The 19,503-nt window shown below is 30.7% G+C and overlaps 1 protein-coding gene across 1 annotated transcript in view; it reads left to right on the forward strand.

The window, feature by feature from the left end:
• The window catches only part of LOC123293816, a 345,565-nt gene that overhangs the window by 18,012 nt on the left and 308,050 nt on the right, over positions 1–19,503 (forward strand). Inside the window, exons 2-3 of the mRNA XM_044874750.1 lie at positions 10,324–11,188; positions 13,584–14,383. Coding sequence (XP_044730685.1) covers positions 10,366–11,188; positions 13,584–14,383 — 1,623 coding nt within the window. The 5' untranslated portion in view covers positions 10,324–10,365. The remainder of the gene's footprint in view (positions 1–10,323; positions 11,189–13,583; positions 14,384–19,503) is intronic.

Here is a 19,503-nt window from a genome sequence, read left to right on the forward strand (position 1 = left end):
TCCATTAATTTTAACCTTAGGGGACACAAAAATTTTTTAGTCCTCGTGAAAAATACTACCAACTGCACATATACAAAGTATTAATAGTGATGTAATCAGCAACTTTGTGGAGTTTGTGATCTGAAATATTAGATTTTGAAAAATAAACAACTTTTATTTGAAAAGAAGTTTAAAAATCATTTGATAAGCATAAAACTTACTTTATCTTTTAATTTAAATATTTGTCAAATTAAAATACATAAGACTTAAAATTTATATCGTCAATTGTTTTTCCATGAGTTTGTGAAAATTGCTTAGAGTAGGTAGACAAATTTACAATGATTATAATTATAATTATTTTTATATTTTTATGGTATTATTAATGGTGTACCTATGAATTAAATCATTTAATTGTAAGGTAAACAACTGATCGCCAACAACCAAATACGTATGTAATTTTATATTTATATAATGTTCAATTCAATCCTTAAATGAAAACCGACGGACGGCTATAGGAGGTGGATGCGATATAGTGTGTGTGGCTAGTAATCATGTTAGACTGGTTAATATTGTAGGGACCTGGTGAGTTCTTTTTCTCAGTGATTACCGTGTCATATATACAGTGTGTCGCATTTAAGATGAAGACACACTCATATTTTCGTTATTTATAGAAATATCGATTTAAAATTATATACAGTCATACAGGGTGATGATTCACATTATTTAAGATACTTAACCGAAATCAGAACTTTAAACTCATCATACTACGAATAAACAATTAAGGTGGATTCTTAATATGTTGTCTAGCGTCAGAGATGGTTAGAGATATCGAAAAAGTTCCTTAGAATATTTTTTTACACCCATATATCGATTTTCATGACAAAATTCTCTTTTTTAATTTTGTCATTATTATGGTCTTACTCAAAAATACTATAAGTTTATTGAAATATTTGAATACTTACATTATTATTAAATTATCAATTTGTCCAGTTTTTCCATTCCATAGAAGGCTAGTTATAAAATAAAAAATTAACTAAATAGCTTATAAACTTGTAGCTAGTGTACTATGGAATGTAAAAACTGGACAAATTGATAATTTAATAGTGTTATGTATTCAAATACTACAATAAACTAATAATTTTGAGTAGAGACCAAAGTAATAATCGATATATAGATACAAAAAAATATTCTAAGCAACTTTTTAAAATAATTTTTTCCGATATCTCTAACCATTTCTTATCAACTTGTAATATGCTGAGTTTAAAGTTCTAATTTCGGTCAAGGATCTTAAAAAATGTGACCCATCACCCTGTATGACCGTACAAAATTTCAAATCGATATTTCTATAAATAACGAAAATATGAGGGTGTCTTCATCTTAAATGCGACACACTGTATTACTTTGTTTACATTATTACTTTGAACCATTACAATCAAAATATGAACAAGACTTCAAAAATTTGGTTTTTCAATTGTTCTGGAGTAATGGCTATAAGTATTACCAAAGTAGTATATCTGACATGATTATCATGAATTTAATTGATTGGATGGAAGATCAATGAGAAATAAGAATCACCAGCTCATAATGCTGGATAAGTTCGTAAGGGTCAGCAAAAATCAATCCAAAATAATCTTAGTTTCTTTATATTGGCGTGATTTTAACTGAGTACGTCTTTTTTAATTGAGTATCAAAAGGTATTCACCCAATTTTCGATTCTTTGCCTACGGGTGTTCATTCGTCATTTACTGCTGCTAAAACTCTAAAGATGTCTACTTTAACGTCTGCAAGATAGTAAAACCAAAAAAATAGTAAGAAACCACCTGTGAGATTTTATACCCGAAGAGAATAGGCACTTTTCTGGAATATTTGTCGTTCCTTCATTGTTGGTGCTGATATTCTTCCGGTAACATGCCAATCCGTTTTATCTTCTGATCCAAAGCCAACAGAAATGTATTTATTTGGCTTTTTTGTTAACATTACGAATTTTGGATTATCAACAAAACTAACAAAAGACCAGATCCATTCGGAAAGCACACCGTTTTCACGATTTTATTCATAGAACACAAAATGCATCACACATATAAATTCGCAAAAATTGACCTACTGACTTGCTGACCTCGAAGCGAAAGCATAGAAGTTATGTTTATAAGAATGACCTTTAAGGGTTCGTTACCAACGAACACCTTTATTTCTTTTTACCGATACAATATCCTAAGCAATAAATAAAATTATTACAAATTGCTACATTATATTTTTAGACGATTTTGTCGTATGAATGCTTCGTGTATGGAATGAAAATGCTCGTATTATAAATAATGTATCTAATTTTCTTTGGTGATAATTTCTATTTATGTTTGAATCATGTAATTTTTTAATCAAAATAAATATTCCAAAATTAAATTGATTGATTTATTGGATGAATGTATATTCAATGTTCATATATTATATAACTTCAATGGAATTTTGAAGGTAATTCCAAATAGTAGTTTATTCTCTCACGTCATTTTTCGATTATCTTACACGTGCCATAGTTTTGATATCATATTATTATCTATAGGTAAAAATATGATATGATATTTTACTATAGTAAAACGAAAGGATTTATGACGATTTGGCACAAGCTCGGTGAAGGTTTAGTATTAGGGGCGAAAGGAAAAACGTTTAAAATTATTGATATAATTCGTTATTGGAGAGAATGTGTCGTCAAGATAATATGACCGCAGATTTGTGAGTAAGAGAGATGGTGATTTTTGCAATTAATTTAAAAACAATTGGATAATTAAATTAAAATGGCCACAGTTATGATGTAACAAAAACATAAGGTGTGCTCGATACGCGAACTAATTTTTATGATCTCTGTTCTCATTTTTCGCCATATTGCGACACTACGGTACGTATGGTCAGCTATTCAATATGGTCGACAGAGGACGGTTCAAATCTCATATCTTCTTCCGAAGCGGGTTCATCTTGCCTCTTCTTAAATCACGATCACATTTTTAACATACCTCGTCCATTTCAATTTCAACACACTTTAGTGATCTATAAAAGAGATTCAATGATAAAAATGAACCTTTAAACTCGAAATTCTGTTTTAGTGCTGCAATAATGTTGTAGCCACTGGAAGGATATACGATTACCATCGTAGTAGGCCGTTTATTATACGATTAAGCTGTGACCACCTTTGTGACATTGCTTTTCCTTTTATGTTTTTCGAGTTGAATGTAGAAGTGTCCTTCCGATTTACCAGCGTGACTATCGCTGAAATTTTCAAGACCTCTTCATTTACGCAAACATAGTTTTTATGTTGCCAGAAATTATATTATTATATTTACATTAACAAGAAATACTACTAATTTTATCAATCCAAAAGAGTATGGCAAAATTGTATTTCTAATGGATCGAACACTATTCATTTTTGACAAGGAACGATTAACAATGATAGCGGAATGGAAAAATCATTCCCCTAAACTAACTTTAAGAAAAACTCAAGCATGAAATTTACTCGCACATGAAACGTATCTATGAACACTCTCCATTAAATTACATTTTTCCTTAGAGCCTTATCCAAACTGAACCGATTTTGAGGATCATAGAATATTTTTTAGTTGTTCCGGGTACGGAACCCTTAACTCGCACTTGAAACATAGCTAAGAACACTTCTCATTAAATAAATTTTCAAACGAAAAAAAAAAAATCAAAACCGGCTCATCCGCCAGAGAGCGGTCAAATTTATAACACTTCGTTTTTTGGTTCGGGGGTTAAAAATAAAATAATTTGGCGTGTAGGTGAAATGGTGTGTGTGTTTTCAAGAGCAATCGTAAATGATAGATTATCTATTCTAAGAGAATCTAACGGTGGCCTCAAAAATTTTGGAATTGTTGAGTGCTTAATTTTTCTGTAAAAAGCTTCGAAAGAATACAGACCTTGTGTTACATTAATATTTATATACTCAAATTTTTTAGGCTACCTTAGGGTAGCGTGTTCGATTCCCGCCGTCGCAACAAAATTAATTTAATTAATAGTTGTGATGGGCTAGTGTAGTGCATGGTAAATGCATAAAGGAGGTGCACTCAGCCTCTGAAACTGAGGAGCTTATAAATGAAATTATTAGCGGAAAGGTGATAAAACACATATATGGTATCACAATGGGCTCTATAGCCTAAGTGTGTCCTTCGTGGACAGGCAATCTAACCTAACAAATTGCATAAAATACACTTTTAAACTAAAAGAGTTACAATATTCTTATGAATGAAATCATTAAATTTAAATATATCATTCATTGTATTTGTAATTGTATTGAGGTAACTTCACAAGTAATAAAGTTATTATTATATTATTGTAAATAAAAACTGTAATATTCTATTACAATATTACAATATTACAATCAAAACACATGTAATAATTCTAGGAGAGCTACCAACATCAACAATTTTAATCGTTAAGTTTAATCGTGTAATCGTGTTATTCGTTTAATGTAGCTTGTAATGGTAGTTAACAGTACAGGAGGACTTAGAGTAGTTTAGAGTTGTTTTTTTACATTTCATGAATAAAATACATTTTAATATATCTTTAAAGCTAACAATTTCAAGTTCAAACGCTGAAATTTATATACTGATGGCGTAGATGATACACAATAGACCCGCGGTAATCCGGCCCCTGTCTAATCCGGCACCCAATGAATTCTTCGTGGCGGAAAATAGATGAAATCTTATCACTTGGATATGTAATTTGTATGATTACAAAGTATTCTTTTTCAAAAAGTTCCGGACTACAGGGGGTTTGTGGCAGTGCTAAATAGTCTGACAAATTCCATACTTTGACACCACCTTGCAAAATGTTTGTCGGATTACCGCGGGTCCACTGTATATATTTTCTAATTTGTAATATAGAAATGTCCACTGAATTGTATGAAACTATGCTCAGTTGACATTTATGTATCACTGATTTAAAAAAGCTACTATTTATACTTGTACTTAAGCCTCAGTTCTACAGATTTAGCACATATTTGATCTCCGCATATAACACATTTTTGATTCACGCTACGAGATACAATTAAATAATCTAACTAATTTGCCCAACATACCAAAAATTCCTGATTTACTCTGCCTTCCTTATATTAAAAAATCCACAGATGCTCTCTAATTTAAGCGTTTTATTGGCCTAAAGTAAGATCGATGTTCCTGTTTAAAATGCAAGTCGAATAATTCTCAAATGGAAGGATCGGTTTCTTCCAATTTTTATTTGACTGCTGGTGTAGTCAAAATGACTTCATTAGTTCAAAACTTGATCGAACTCTTACTTATTTTTCAATTTGATTAACAAACTGGGGAATGATAAAAATGTGGAAATGCTTGAAAGAGCATCGTTCCTTTTTCTATAAATTAAGACGAATATTTTGGTGAATATAGTGATGAGTGATACCACCCTAGAAGTACTGTAACCTATAAAAATTAATATGGATAAAATTTTTATATTTTTATCATTTTAAACACATCTTGTTCTAAACTTGTTGCTGCCTAAACTTTGCTAGTAAAATTTCCTTTAGTATGTGAAGCCGTTTTAAGGTCCAAATGTGTCAAAAATTGGTGTATATATGGAACTTCGAAAAGACCAAATTGTGCATATCTAAGATTAATTTGTCTAAATTCCATTATAATCAAAACTTTTAAGGTTCCAATTTTCTTAATGTACGAAGAATTTTTCTACTTGATTAAAGTTTTATAAAAAGTTTGAAAACAAGATTAGTTTTCTGCATTGGAAGGTTTATGGGTTTGGAACGGGGTAACTGGTACATTTCGTATTTTATCTCACGTACCATTTATACTCCATAATTATTATTGTTTTAAATAAAATGGCAAACAAAAAATATGGAACTTTCAACTTTTTTGCAACTCCAATCGGCCACTTCTAGAATAAAACCCAAGTTGGTAATCAATTCTATACTAATAAGCTAGCGATTAACACCCTGTCAACAATAAATCTGCAGGCTAGCTAAAAAGCTGCAGACTATCGAATGTAAGACCTAACGATCTACTATGAAAGCGGTAAGAAACATTCACACGGTGATTATATATCTTTTGTTCTTTCTTCAGTTCCAGTCAAGCATTTTCAAATGAGCAAATTTTTGTATTCAAACAAAATAATGATTTCGTATAAAATCTAATCTATTCATATTGACAACTTATTGAAATAAAACCATTAAAAATTTCTGTAAGGGAAAAATAATTTGATAATAATAATAAATAATAAGTTTAATAGTAGACTGTGGGGCAGAAAGGGTGCTTTGTAAAAAGATTAATATATACTTTAAATTTCGTGAGTTGCTTCCTTTTGACGAGTCCACCAAACTTCTCTCTACGACTTTTTTCGTAAGCTCTGCGTTCTCAAATGTTCTTGATGTCGTCCTATTTAAGCTATCGGTCTGAAAAAACGCAGAAAGGTATTTGTCGAATACTATGGCCACTTGACAACAAAAATAATTATTTCACAATAAAATATTTTGTACGACAAAAATACTATACCGATAAGCTTGTCTACAACTTCGAACATACTTAAGTATTTTTACCATTTCCATACGTACCTACGTTGTTCATTTTTGCTGAATTGTTAAATAATCATTAATGTTATCAAGTGATCTTAGTGTCAAACAAATTCCCCGCCGCGTTTTTTCAGACCGATAACTTAAATAGGACATCATCGTGCTCATTTGGGAACGCAGCACTTTCGATAAAAGTCGTAGAGAGAAGTTTGGTAGACTCGTCAAAAGGAAGCCACTCACGAAGTTTAAAGTATGTATTAATCATTTTACAAAGCACCCTACCTGTCTTACGGTCTATTGTGTTGATCTCTGTAAGAAATTTACAAACCAGTGCACTCCATTAGTTTGAGAAGATCTGTAAACTTGCATTGCTAACTTAATAGACATTTGATATAAAACTATTATATAGCTAACATGTTATGTATCTAGGCCAATGATACCTTTTCACAAGGTCTTTGCAAGTTACGTATGTTTTACATTGTATACATTATTTTGTATGAATATACTTCTTACCAATAAATGCTTGCTTTTTTTGTTTGCCATTTTATTTAAAACAATAATAATTATGGAGTATAAATGGTACGTGAGATAAAATGCGAAATGTACCAGTTACCCCGTTCCAAACCCATAAACTTCCAATGCAGAAAACTAATCTTGTTTTCAAACTTTTTATAAAACTTTAATCAAGTAGAAAAATTCTTCGTACATTAAGAAAATTGGAACCTTAAAAGTTTTGATTATAATGGAATTTAGACAAATTAATCTTAGATAGCACAATTTGGTCTTTTCGATTATTTACAATCTTATTAATTGCACAGAAATATTATTGTTGTGTAATACTCGTGCCTTTTTCGATAGATTTTTTGGTTTAAGGTATTTCCAACATGAAATCACTTAAGTCTGCAGATTTGCCCTTTTTTTCACAGACTTAGAATAATGTTAGCTGTGAGATCAATTGGAAAGTTCACGATTTCAAGGGTCAAAGCATGTAAAAAGTAAGAGAGTTGAAAGAAATGTTTTTAGAATAACAAAAAAAAGCACCACGTCGTTGTTTTCGAAATATTAATTTTGACGTAAGTTGTCACAATTGGGAACTAAGGCGTTAATTATCTCGTGTTTTAAACGGTCAAAAATTCTGAAACTTAGGGAGCAGTCAAAAATTCTGAAAATTGTTAGTCCGTGATAAAAAAAAATTCGTTAAATTCTGTCGAAAAGTGGGTTTTACCATAGTTTTAGCACAGGAACTGCCAATACCATGCTGGAAATTATCTTAATATAATTATATCTCTGTGTTCAGAGTTCCTGTGGGTATTTTAATGAATAAAGACATTTAAATTCATTTTTGTATTGCAAAAAATTTTTTGTGCTTAAAACTTCTAATAATACCTACCTAATTCAATTATTTCATTAGTTGATATTAATAAATCAAATCCATAGCGGTTTAAGCGCCACCACTTCCACGGATGTGTCGGTGGAGTTTTAGCGATGAAAACGAGGAGTTTTTATGTGCAGTTGAGACTCCGGTAGAATTTTTAGGGGCTTTCCGTAAAGCGTTCCTGTGTTTTGAGTTTCCACCACTGAAACACCGTCTACATTCTACTTAAACTCCGTGAAAACTACATAGAAGTATACATAGCTGAAACTCCGAGTTTTATCTTTGCTCTGACCGGGTCATCACAACCGATTATAATTCAGTAAAAAATCTTTCTGTGTAGGTACGCGTCAAAGATGTTTCAAGGTTTGAATGGCGTTAATAAATTTGTAATATCTCTTGGCAATAAACAATATTACATTAATTAATTCTAGTCCATCACTTTTATATCCATTTGATTCCAATCTGTCCCTTAATTCCAGCCTTTGTCTATAAATTGGTAATTCCAAAGTTTAAAGCTCCTTAATCCTACATGGCAATTCACAGACATTATGCCTTTGCATTTGGTTTGGAAAATGGAATCAGTTTCGGAAAATGAAAACGATTTTTTTATACTTTAAGCGAAAGCCTCAAAAAAATATTCTAGCCAAAACGGACATACAATTTCAACTCCTCCAAACAAAATAGAACAGTTTGATTTGTCATCTATCTATTATCCATTTTTGTGAATTTTCAGACAATTAATATATTATAGGAACCTACCCACATTTTTAAATCAATAAATGCCGCTCAATAATAATGAATATTTGTTTGAATAATTAATTAATTGTTGTACCAAAGTGATACTTAATGTTTATTGAGTCATAAAATTTAACGACATGTTTAACATACCATTGATAATTGAAAATTTTAACTAGGAATATAATAAATAATAATACAGGCTGTTCTCACAAAAAATAGGAACAAATACCAACCATTTTTAAAGAAAAACTATTGGTTGTTATTTTCACAATAACCTTGATTTAGATTAATATGATCAAATATATAAATAATAAATACAATAGGGGATATGTCAAATTGGTCATATTACCCGTAAAAATGTAAAACTAGATTTGATACCATGACAAACCAAGAAGTTATTAGCAATCAAAGATTACATTCAAAGGTTTTCCATCTCATTTTAGCAAAACAAAATTTTATATGTAATCTCTAAGGCGATACTCACGTATGACGTCACTAGTGAGTATCTTTCTCTTTGTTTAATTAGGAATTTTAAACATTCATATCTTGCATACTAGTCAAGATTTTTTAAAACAAATTCACTATTCTGCACGTCTAGTGAGAATTGTTCACCTGAAGTGATCAAAAAATTGAGTCCGGTCCCCTGTTGATCTAACAGATAGAATTGAGAGACAATAATTATAGATTATGATGGCACCGCTAACAAAATAATATTATAATGATATTAATAAATAAGTGTCATCCCGTAGCTTTTTGCATGTTAACCATAGTTCCATGTTAACCATAGTTCCATGTTAACCATAGTTCCATGTTAACCATAGTTCCATGTTAACCATATGACAATACTAAATAGGCGTTGGTATTTCCTAAAGAAGGAAAAAACTAAAGACGCACGGTCACTCAGATACTAATTTCAACAAGTGAAAATAAGCAATTGACTGGGTTAATTAAAGTAATACTCTGGATTGTTTTACAAATAAGTTCAATAAAAACAAAGGCATTTATGTAGAATAAATTAACAACTTTTGGCTGCCATTTTGATAATTCAAAAATTTTTCTATTTTATTTCCTTAATTTTATCCGATTGGTTTTAAAATTTTGTCTTAGTTTACAGCCTTTGCGAAAAATACTTTGATGTTTACGAAAATTGTCTCAAAAGAAAGTAGTATATTATTGTGTAAAAAAGTTTTGAGTTTGTAGCATTTTCTGTAGTTAAACATTTGTTCTATCTGTAACGGTTATAAGATGGGTCTTATGGACCCATGAACCAATTGACCTATATTGCTCGTTAACGAAATCAAAGTCTCTTTTTACGTTCTAAGCACGCTATAAAAATTTTAGATGGATATATCTCTTTCCGCTTTTTAGTATATCTCTTTCCGCTTTTTAGTATATCTCTTTCCGCTTTTTAGTTATCGCGAGAGCGGACGAACGGATGGGTGAAAATTGACTAATTACGTGATTTTAAGAGCACCTATATCCAAATTTTGTTTGTAGCATCAATATTTCTAGGTATTACAAAACTTCTTACTAAATTTAATATACCTTGATATATTTCATATACATAGAGTATAAAAATATTATTCCACCTCTTTAAATGCTTAAATATTAAGAAATAGAAACTGGCATTGCCTTAATTAAATTTTTTTTAATTTTTGGTACACTTCTAATTTTAAATTTATTTTATTTTCAGAAAATATGATTTAATTCCACAAAAACATCGATCGATCAAAAAATGATGAATCAACCAAGTGAAACGATCCGATTAAAAAGTGGATCTTATCAACGATATGTAACTCATGTTATGCGAAAATTATCCGAAGATTCATATTGTGTAATACGAGATCCAAACACAGTCGGATTACTCAACGAAACAACAAAACCAATCGAAAAATTAACAAAATTACCTACATACAGTTTTGAAAATGTGATAAATCAAAATTTGGATAAAATAATGACATCCAAAACAGAAAATACTCAAACCGAAAGTATTAAAACGTTATTAGAAGAAAAAGCTCAAAAAGTACATAAATATTATAAAAAATTATGTATTAGCGATGGTAGCGAAACTAGTAATAGTATGACGAACTCTCCACAGGTGGAGAATGAATTGACTAGCAATGATAGTGACGAAACTGGCAAAGAGATGTCAGCAATAAGTTTAGATACTGACACAGAGGTGTCAGCACAAACTACAACAACGATTATTGATAATGAAAACGTAGCATTTTTATCTAATAATAAAGAAATTAATAATCAGAATTGTTTTAGTAATGAATTGAAATCAAGTGAAAATACAAGAACAACAACAATACGACATCGGCGTACCGGTGCGATTCAATTCATGAACAATACAAATGATACAAATGAAACAACAAGACCACGTATTACGTTTCCATCTGTTGAAAAGTTAATAAAGAATTACACAACAATGATTGAACAACAAAAGCAAAATTTAATTAGTAAACAGAGGAAATGTAACAATAAAAAAATAAACGATGAAGAAAATTATTTAAAATTACCGAAAGATCATGAAGGAACAACTACGAATATTTTAAGTAGGTATATTTTCAGTTTTCATAAGTATTTTTATCCAACTGCAGTTAAACCACTTGTGTAATTTTTATTGTTGTTAAAGTTTTTTACTTGAAATTGCTTCAAAGAAACAAAAATCGTTTGATATATATTCTAGATTTAAAAAAAAATATTGGAAAATCTGTAAGGCAGGCAATAAAATTTAAGGTAGGGTAATAGTTTGATAATTTTGTCTTTCATCAACGACTTAAGGTAGTACCAGCATGAAATCACTTTTCGACAGATTTGGCCGAATTTTTTTTCTCGGGTTTATAATAGCTTTATTTATGAATTCCTAAAATTTCATAATTTTTGACCGTTTAGATCGCGAGATATTTAAAGACAAAGTTCGCGATTTTGAGGGTCATGTCCCATTTAAAGCATGTAAAATGTCCGGTATCTCCAACTATTTTTTATGATATTATTATATATTGAAGAAAAAGTAGAAAAATATGTTTATACAATAAAATTCTAAAAAAAAAATTTAGAAATTAATTTTCACTTTCGAGATATTAATTTTGACGTAAATTGATCGAAATTGGGACGTTGGCATAATTATTTCCCATTTTAAACGGTCAAAATTTCTGAAACTTTGGGAATTAATAGTAAGCATTATTAAATTCTTAAATTTAATTTTTCGTTAAATTCTGTCGAAAAAAAAATTGTACCATTGCTTTAACATAGAAACTGCAAATACCATGCTGGTAATACCTTAACAGCGCTACAGCATAGCTTGGGAATAAAAACTAATTTTTTACACAAATTATAAAAGAGTTATAGAAATTTAAACGCTCGCAACTGCAACGGTTTGAAATTGATTGATTTTGGATTTAAAAAATGTGACTTTCCTGATAACTGATAAGTTTTAAGCTTGCTATATTATTAAAATTTTTTCACAAATTACAATCATGTGTTATCTCATGGAATTTAAATATATAAATTGTGGAAGTGTTGGAAAATTGACTTTCAATTTCAAAATTTAGGCACCTTTTAGAGGGCGAGCTTTTATTAAGCAAAATGGATTAGGAAGATTTGCATGAACAAAATGTAGAAAATAAATTTTAAAGGGGTAGGTTTATGACCTTAAAGCCTTATGCTAAATTATCTCCTATCAAACTTGTATCAAAAATGGAAAATATTCTGCAATTGGTTTAGCGGCAATTGAATGAAAAACCTAATAATATATTTTTTTATATTTAATTTTCTTCCTTGCATCAAATTTAGAAACTGAAATGTTAATCTTTGTCATTTCGAACCGAGAAGAAATTGATACCTTTCCTTCCAAAACGTAAATTTCTGAAAATGCGTATACGCTTCTTTTTATATCGGAGGGAATTGAAATAGAACTGAATTTTTTTTAACAATGAATTCACACAACTTTTAAGATTTTAATTTTAAATCCTACCACAAAACATTATTATATCAAAAATTTAAGCATATATTTAACGGACAAAAAATCCGGAGCTTCTGCAAAAATATTATAAAACTAGCCTCTAACAAAGTTGTAATCCTTTTTCAAACGTAAACCCATTTGTTTAAGTAGATAATGGAAGGCACGTCTGTGGAATTTAGTCGGAGTGTATTTATTTTGTCCGTATTTGTTCGGCAAGTGAATAAAGCTATCTAGCTAAATATTTTTTCATTCTTAATATAAAATATTTTTTAAAAACTTTGATCGTTAATATAATCGTTTGATTAATATAATTAATAACTTCATTTGTTAGTTTTGATTGTTTTTCATTCTTCTTCTATAATAGATTTGCAAAGCAAACATTTATAAGTATAAAAATTTCAAAAGCAACTATTCAAATTTATCCACTGTTAAATTCATGGTGAAATTTTTATTTTTCATTTTTATCAAACCCTATAAGGGCCTCTAAGATATATGGCCCTATAAGGATACTTACTAAATATTGAATTTTAAAAACATATTTAAATTTTAACTCCATTTTTTTCAACGTAGTCAATAATATTTCAATAACCATAAAATTTACTATTGTTATAACTGTATTACCGTAAATAATTTCATAGCTGGAATATCTGAAAAATATATTTTATGTATATAAGGATATTTTATAACAATATTTTTGGCAGAATGTTATTTAAATCACTTGCGAGATATTGATAAGTATAGTTGAAACTTCGTTTGATCATTGATAATCCTGCAGAAAGTTTTTTTGTTTGAAGAAATTTGTGAAAACTTTGACAATCTTAAAATTAATAATCTCCACATTTTTGGTATTTTAATAAAAAGAATCACAATAGCAATTTTTTTACACAAAAAAAAAAAAAAAAAAATAATAATAATAATAATAAAACATGTTGTGGGCAATCACGAGGTTTAGATACATACTGAACTTAATTCAAATCAAATTTCAGGTTCTGGATCCGACGACGGATGTTTAACGCCAATTAGTAGTGATTTTGATGAAATATCACCACACAAAAATGATTATTTCCCACAAGTGACACGTTGTTGTAGCTCAGATTCGGCTGTTGGCTTAGCACAAAGTGATGAAGAACCAAGCCAAAGTGAAGTGAGTACATTGTCACCGGTAACAAAGGAAAATATTGAAAAAATCAATGAACAATCAAACAACGAACTTTTCGAAAGTAAAATACGACGAAGTCATTCATTGGACATGCAACGAAAAAATTTAAAAAGTGAAAAATGGCTAGAACAGTGCTTTAATACGAACGTACCGACGCGAATGTTACTCGAAGAACAGTTTATCGAGTATCCATATAATAATAATTTCGGTGAAAGTGATTATATGGGTGATTTTGATTCGAAATTTGATAGTCGACGGCAGAGTTTAGCAACAGAGGATGGTGAAGACGGTGGCCATCCTCGATGCCGATATTGGCGTACACCTTCAGTAGTGGTTAGTGATTATTCGGACGATGTACAAGGTATGACCCTGGACGATATTGATTTTATACAGAGCCAACAAAATCGTAAAGAATATGGTTTTAGTTCTTCGGAGTGTAGTTTAAATAGTTCGTGTAGTAATTTAAATTATTGTGGTTCGAATATTAGTGTTTTGGATGCGGAGTATAGTTTACGTATGCCGTCATCGAGGAAAGGATCTGAGTGTAGTTCGTGTTCGACACTAAGTGGTGATGAAGAATGCGACTCAAATTTACCGGTAATTAAAACTCGCCGTAAAGATTCTAAGGTGAGTCAGTACATATAACATTTGTTTACTCATCTTAATAAGTTGATCTAACTTAAGCTATCCTATTAAAAACTTGTTACGCTACACGCTTAAAGTTATCATTTTTTACCATTTTCTCGACAATAACCAACTCATTTCTAGTTTGGCCCTTTACTGATAGTGTTGTTCATCAAACACCTTTAAAATAAGTTCTAAAATAGGAATATAACAGACTATATTATAACAATCCGGTAATCAAACCTTGAGAAATTTAAATTTAAAAAAATAAATAAAACTCATTCGGAAAAAGAAACACAAATTAGTATTCCCCACATACTATGGATCTGTTTCAATTAAAACACAACACTATTAAAAAATCATTTTATTTCTAAATGTATACAATCATGTTCCTCCCACTTATGATCAAAAAATCGACTCGAAGTAGGATTACATTCTATAATAATAAGAATGCAAAGGCTTTCTTCTTTTCCCCAAATGAGATAAGTACCAGCACAATGTAAACGTGTTGCGTTTGTTGTTAACGACAATACCGCATTTATCATTTGGGCAGCCTAGGGCCCTCCACCTAAAAGAAATAGCTTGTTTTTACGAAGACTGAAAAAAGCGAGTTTGTCAACGGTGCTAAGTTCGAGTCTGTTTAAGGGACCTCTATCAAAGAGCTCCTAACCGGCCATAACAGTTGTAAATGCGGAACTATGGTTATCAAAAAAATCTCATTCTAATAATATGGATGCCGTGTTTATCCATGGGTAATTGTATCTTTTCCAATGTTATATAAATACTTGATATACATTTTTGTTCATAGATAGGTAAACAAATTCATATTCACTTAGACTTTGTAAATTTTATTTCTTTATATAGCTCTTTCTTGTAAATAATTTCAAAATTAAGTGCAGCATATAGGTAACTTTGAACTTCCCGTTACTCTAATACTTCGCATAATTCTTTTAAATTCTTATGAAGGCTTTTTTACTAATAAAAATTTTTTGAAAGTAATTACATTCGATCCAGGAAACACTTAGACAAATTAAGCAAAACTCCTCATGTCGATGCTAGCTGTATTTTAACATTATTTTGTTTTTTGAATCTTCCAAGAAAATCCGTTTTTAATTATAAATTTCAATGTTTCTTCTTTATTCAACTTCTTAAAATATGAGTTAGGCTATCCAGCAGTTTAGTAACAAAATGTACAGGTTATTTTTCTTGTATATTATATTGACTTGCTTGTCGATTTAGTTCGTTTTTTGGCGATGTAAACGGTAATGGTGGAGCTGGTAATGGTAATGGAGGAGCTGGTAATGGTAATGGAGAACCTGATAATGGTAATGGCGGAGTTGATAATGATATAGGTGGCGGAAAAAATGACGATTTTTTGTAGGGTGTTTGTTTTGTATACTGCAAATTAGGTTGACCTTGTGCTAATAATGGAGTAAGCGATCTGATAATCTTTGTTGATAACGGGAGTATTGATGCCTCATTTCGTTGATTAGATGATTGACTAGTTCGTTGATTTTGTTGACTTGATCGTCTTTGTGTCGGTCCCAGTTTTTGTTGACTGAAGGATGATCGTACAGGTGGGTTCGGAAATGCTTCTGTTGATGTTTGAGTGTATTGATTTAATTGCGGACGTACCAAAGGTGAATCTTCGCGTTTTCGGTTTTGTGATTTTTTTGGCGAGGGTTCTTTTGATGGTAAATTTTTTTGATATAGCAGTGATTCTTTGAAACTTGATTGTTTTATTAAAGCTAATGATTTTCTGATTGAATGTTTTGATATGATTGATGGTTTACTTGATAGCATTTCATTTTCTTGCGGTTCCCAATAAGATTTCCCAGCACCTAATTTTCCATTCATATCATTTATCGAAATGTCACCAATAACTATCTTTGTTAAATATTTTGGAGATGGTGTATTGTAGCATCCTTTAACATTGACCTTTACCTGCAATCATATTTGATGATGAATTAAGGTTTTATTGACTGCATTTTCTGTTATTGAGATTATGCAGGAAAAGGAAAGTTCAAAATTGTACGGGACTATTTCAAGTGTGCGTTCTCTTATTTAGGAAGCTTTAAAACAATAATTGAAAATCGTTTCTTGTTTGCCAGGTGATGGCAAATCTACCAATTAATAATAAATCTGCTAGTAAGTTTTCGGTTTTACAAGTATAACATATATTTCGTAAATGTGAATTCTGTGCTCAATATTTTTTAGCCATGAGAAACACAACAAATTTTCTACTAAACTCTAGAACAAATATACATCTTTTTAAATCTGTGAGGCGGAAGAAAATACCCAAAAAAAACTTGAGAAATGCGATCGGAACATCTATCAAGAGTCGTCATTGGTCAGTCAGTGGTCAGTGGTCAGAGTCATGATGTGGTAGTAAGTGTCAAAGAAGGATAAATTTATCGTGCTAAATGCTTCATTCTACAATAACGACGGCTCTTTTGAATATTGTTTTCTTAGTAAATAAATATCTTTTTGGCTTAATATCTCGGTAATAACTGAAACTTATGTTTCAATAATATTTGGGACTTTGCTTTTTTCAAGCTAAAAAACTTGAACGTAAAACAGTGCCGTGCAATTTTGAAATAATATTTGGCTGAAGCCAATAAAACTTACCTTCAACCAATATGTAATGTCTATAATTCCACATGCTAATTCTGTTGGTAGTGTCTTCGGTGGTATGATTAATTGGTCCTCAAATTTTACTCTTTCACGTTCTGATATACCACGAGTTTTAAATGTTGCAATTTCCTCTTTGTCAATTTTCATAATTGTTGATAATCGAGACTTTTTATATGTAACTATCTACAAAAACATACATTTTGATGATATCATGTACAATCTGGTATAAAACTTAAGTCTTTGAAAGCGTTTGAAATAAGTTGAGAGAAGGTTTGTGTATTAGAATGACTATGCTACGAGAATAATGTGAATTGCGATTTGAAATCAAACAAAGATTTGAAAATTAATCTTTCCAATTTTTGCTTAGTTTTAACTTGTCTGTCTTAAGTGGCGGAACAGTCGTACTCATACCGATATATTGGAAACTTAAACAAGGTGGCGTAGCATTCTAATGACCCGCCTCCCCAAAGTACCTTTTCTAATATTACACTTAAGCTGGTAATTTTAACATTCGACTTATTATTACAATCAAATGTGATGGGTATTTTTTGAGTTGGACAATAACCTGAACATGGTATTGAGGTTGTCAGACTAAATTCACCAAATTTAAAGCAACAGCAAAATCGAAAAATCTTTGCATCCTTATATACTTCATTGCTAACAGGCTTCTAAAGAAATAAAATTGTTATTAATAAAAGAAACCTTCAAGTAAATAAATACTCTTTACTATGTAGAACCGAGAACGCAATATAGTGATAGATTTGAGTGACTAGTTCCGCTTCCTTCTTGGAGGGTGTTTGAAAAGTATTTGAGTGTTTACTTTTTTTAGGTCATTTTGTCTGGTATCCATTTACATGTTTTACATTGGCATAATGTAATGTAATGCTTTCGAAAAATGCTAATTTTAATACGGCTGAGTTTCGGATATTTTATTTCTTATTATACTTGGACAGGGATGAAGTACGTATTGCACTTAAGAGCGTCTGCGTTAAATAATGCGGGATACACGCTAGTAAATTTCTCTTTTGTCACATACAATTCTTATGGATATATCGTTTTTGCAGGATTGATTTTAAAATAGAATTCATTCAGTAAACCAAGTACACTTAAATTATAGTTGACCATTGTACTCAAACGTTATACGCTCCAAAATAAAAAACAGAACAAGGGATCCTTAATCAATCATCCTCTTATGATCTAAAAGATACAAATGGAAAGGTCGAAATGTATTTATAAATTTACTTTTAATTTTGGGAACGAATTTAAATTGATATTTGATGCAATACGCAATAACAGTTCTCCAATAACATCTGGATTCGTTGTTTCAAGATCAGTTACGACTGCTATTTCGAATGTTACACTGCCATATTTACTTTCGAATGAGAACGGAAGCTTCATTGGCAATTTAAAACTGAAAGGATATGAATATTCTCCTGGCTGAAGTTTGATGTTGTAATCTAAAATAAGATAATCATTAATTGTGTAGTCTGGAGTGAAAAGGCACAATGGCCATTTCTTTCAAAAATGAGTTAAAAACATCATCGTTATGCGTGGTTGAGTCTTTTACCTTTTAAAAAAAATCAAAATCGGTTCATCTGTTTAGGAGGCACGTTGTCACAGACACACCCAGATACATAGAAACCTTTAAACTTATAACACCCCTCTCTTTAGTCGGGGTTAATTATTGAGTGGATCCCATTCAGCGCAATCACTGCTAGAGCAATCTCCTTGGAAATTATCGTTCGATTTAGACTATTGCGTATAATAGGTTTTTTTTCAATATGACTGTCGTTTGGCGATTTTATGAATAGAAGAGTTTCGTGTTTTAACATGACACTAGTTGTTAAACGTAACTTGGATGTGACACCCAATACACGGTAAGCAATTTTTTGTGGATATTATTTTCGTCCGTATCGGTGTAAACGCCATACTGATTTGACAATTGCATATCATTGAGATAATCCCATAGAGGTTTGAAGACATAGGATACGCAATAAGTAAATTCTAAATGAGAGGTAGAAAAGCTAAAAAAGAGGCAGAACTACCAGGCGTTTATACGTAAAAATGTTTGAATATACTGGTCTTATCTCTATCTCTGTTACTTATCAGATCTGACCTCTCACTACTGCGATCAACTGTTTGAGGCGACTTTGCGGCTCTATGTTATTGTCTCTATGGGGAATAGTAATATTAGCAAAAGTTATGGCAGCCAAGCCAATGCAATGCAGCATAGGCGTCAGGTCTACACTGGTTGGCTGACTGGTTAATATCACAATACTTCTGGTAGATCCTTATTCCATACTGTAATATTACTTAATGCTAACATAGATATTGAGTATCATCTGTCTCTATACTATACCAGAATTGTAGTAAACGTCATACATTTCTTACCCTGCAAATTTTAGAATTTAATTAACCTCAATAAAAGTTTATTTACCCAAATTTAAAAGATCCATAAAGTATTCTTCTATTCCAAAATATTTATCAAA

Source organism: Chrysoperla carnea, chromosome 2 (genome assembly GCF_905475395.1).
Source record: "Chrysoperla carnea chromosome 2, inChrCarn1.1, whole genome shotgun sequence".
Taxonomy (NCBI): Eukaryota; Metazoa; Arthropoda; class Insecta; order Neuroptera; family Chrysopidae; genus Chrysoperla; species Chrysoperla carnea.